Genomic DNA, 3,047 nt, shown 5'->3' on the forward strand with positions numbered 1-3,047 from the left:
CTTTGTAGTTGTTTTGTTATCATTTGATGGAACGTCAGGTGATACACTGCGATCGATGGTCAGACAGCTTACGAGAACATTGAATCGATTGTTTGTAATGTCTGTACAGTTTCTTACAAACGACATCATGAATTTCCAAATGTTTTCGTATCGAGTCCATTAAACATACTTAACGTTTACCGGAGGAAAATAATCTGATAAACGATACCCGAAACATTGATCTTAATTTACCGACTTTCATGATGTTCAATGTTTTATACACAATTCCCCTATATTTCCTAGGGTATTATTGATAGATGGCGCAACGGTCGTATAGAGATAACTAGAATTGCTGTTCGTGAATCACGAATGATTCGATCACGATGATTTTTGTCATAATGTTTCGTGATTTTTCATGATTGCTTCTGATTAACGAGAGAACATAATTGTTCTCTGCACGTGTCGTCAGAATAGTCAATTTAAATGCAAATACACCCTAAACATGTATATTCTGTAGAGTTTCTATTCTCCATGATTTATTTATCAGGCTGACTGTTAATAATACTGAAAAATGTTTCAAACAAAAGTTAATCGACTTGAACTTTAAACTTGAACTTGACAAACATTTTTTTTTTATCATTTTTGGACAAATATCTTTTATAACTTTTACCAAGGCTTTGAGCAAATTAGAGAATGTCGTGTATAATGAAACGTGTGATCGTAAACAAAGCATAAAATAGTATTTATTTTAAAGATTACAAAATAATAACTTTAAGCTCGGTAAAGAAATCTACAGGTGTGTTTTCCGTACGTGCCATAGGCGTCGCTACATTTTCAAATATTGTTTACATTCTATCTTCAAGCGACTGTTATTCCCGCTGTTTCTCGACATAATAGAAACCAATTTTTGGCGCGTTGTTGCTTTTATTTATAATTAACGTGTCCTTGGTAATGCTTGCGGTATGGCAACATCTGTCAGCACAAATCCGTCAACTCTGTTGCCTCTAGGTAAGATTCTATTTACGATGCATTTATAACCTCGTTTCTTTTAATCGCTATACCGTCACACGGCATGAATTTGCAGAATTGGTTGACAAATGCATCGGTTCACGGATACACATCATTATGAAAAACGACAAAGAAATTGTCGGCACTTTGTTAGGTTTCGATGACTTTGTGAATATGTTACTCGAAGATGTGACGGAAAGCGAAGCAACACCCGAAGGACGAAGAGTCACCAAACTCGATCAAATTTTGCTTAATGGAAGCAATATCACGATGGTTAGTAATTAACGTTTGCAAGTATTCAACTTCCATTCACGCATAAAGTATTTCACGATTGTTCGATACGATCGTATCGATGTAATTCGATCTGATACTCGTACCTAACCAACATTCTTTTTCTCGCAAATTAGAATCAACTTCTCGAATGAATTATTCTGATAATTGTTTATTATACGATACAATTATAACGTTTACGATATCTTTGTTGCAGCTTGTACCTGGTGGAGAAATGCCTGATACATAAAATAGTCCCTTTTTGTTCTATTTTGTACGATTAAAATATAAACATTAATCTAAGCATATGTATTACAAAACATCAGTGTTACACTCTGATTAAAAATATTAATCAAAATAAATATTATTATTGTACGATCAACCTATCAATATTACTGATCACTTCGTTTGTAGCGGGCCTATCCATAACATATTGTGACCACATTTTTCTGTACAATGTTTTATAAATACCATTAAAGTTATCGTTAATATCGTCGTCCCTCGGACGATTCCCTTTCGCGGAAAGGTAGATAATCGTATGACTATGTAATCCAGCAAATGGTAATTTTCTAGATATCATTTGCCAGGCTACGATACCTAAAGAATAAATGTCTGCTGCAGGAGTTGGTTTGTTCCCTTTTAATACTTCTGGAGCTACATACCCTGGTGTACCCTATGAAAATAGTGGTTTTAATAAAAAAGTAAAGCAGCAAATGAGATTAACCTACATGAAACTCAGAAGGCTCGTTTGGTTCCGCTATTAGTACAGAACTACCGAAATCGGTAAGCTTTGCTTGGCCATCCGCGGACATTAGAATGTTTTTAGGTTTAACATCAGCATGCACTATGCCTGCATTGTGACAAAATTGCAATGCACAGGTTATATCCCGTAATATGCGAACTATTTTGTTTTTAACTAATGCTGCTTTGTCCAGATGATCTTGCAAAGTGGTACCACATAATTCCATTGTTATTAAAGATAACGAAGCACCTTCCTCTATCATTAAGATTTTTACTATGTTGGAATGCCTTAAGAAAGAGGCATGTTTCTCAGAATTTAATGCACTGATGCATTTTTTCGTTTCCATTACTTTAGCTGCCACTTGATCTCCTATTGTAGGTTTAATTAATATTCGAAAATGTTCTATATACAACTTAACGAGTTGGAAAATTACAATTTCATCACCTTTATAAGAAGCTTTATATACGATACCAAATCCGCCGCTTCCAAGCACTGTGCCGTGTTTCTTTGGAAGACCATCTTTTAATATTTTCCTCCTGTTCGGAGTATCGATATTAAAAGGGGATAGTTGTTCCTTATTTTTAGTATTTTGTTTGCAAGTATCCTTGACTGGTGTTATTGGACACAAAAATTGTCTATAAGGATGTACGTTAAATGCTATTAAATGATCGGAATTAAATGTCTAGTTTTTTCATAATTGCATTTACCTTCTTTCCACGGTTTGCAACACACGAGGCGATACGTTACACAATTTAACTGCCAATCTTTGCGGAGAAGCCATTTGAGATTATACATTTAACTGAGAACGTACTTCGCGAAAATTACAACGAAAACAAACATTTCTCGTTTAGCAAGTGCTATGTATAATAGAAATAGATGTCAAGGGCGTATACAAGAACAAGTAAAAATAAATAATGTATAACCGTGATCGTTAGTCAAGAATTTTACGAATAATAATTATCACGTAAAGATATAGCAGCTTTGTAACGTACGACAACGATCCGTTTATAATGTAAGGATATCAAGAAACTAAAACAGATGGCAATTA

At 34.4% G+C, this 3,047-nt stretch overlaps 2 protein-coding genes across 2 annotated transcripts; one reads left to right on the top strand and one right to left on the bottom strand.

Annotated features, from left to right (window-relative positions):
* The first annotated feature begins 808 nt into the window (after positions 1-808).
* On the top strand, positions 809-1,635 carry LOC122395372 (U6 snRNA-associated Sm-like protein LSm5). The gene is made up of 3 exons (XM_043392871.1): positions 809-987; positions 1,064-1,260; positions 1,475-1,635. Exons 1-3 carry the CDS (start codon positions 942-944, stop codon positions 1,505-1,507), a joined length of 276 nt encoding a protein of 91 aa, XP_043248806.1. The 5' UTR covers positions 809-941; the 3' UTR covers positions 1,508-1,635.
* Positions 1,625-2,900, bottom strand: LOC122395371 (serine/threonine-protein kinase mos). Its single transcript, XM_043392870.1, has 4 exons — positions 2,707-2,900; positions 2,444-2,634; positions 1,986-2,368; positions 1,625-1,930 (listed from the first exon to the last, which is right to left on the bottom strand). Exons 1-4 carry the CDS (start codon positions 2,778-2,780, stop codon positions 1,625-1,627), a joined length of 954 nt encoding a protein of 317 aa, XP_043248805.1. The 5' UTR covers positions 2,781-2,900.
* Between the last annotated feature and the right edge of the window lie 147 nt (positions 2,901-3,047).

The sequence above is a fragment of the Colletes gigas genome, unplaced genomic scaffold, assembly GCF_013123115.1.
Source record: "Colletes gigas isolate AHSC1104 unplaced genomic scaffold, ASM1312311v1 Colletes_gigas_Sc00005, whole genome shotgun sequence".
Taxonomy (NCBI): domain Eukaryota; kingdom Metazoa; phylum Arthropoda; class Insecta; order Hymenoptera; family Colletidae; genus Colletes; species Colletes gigas.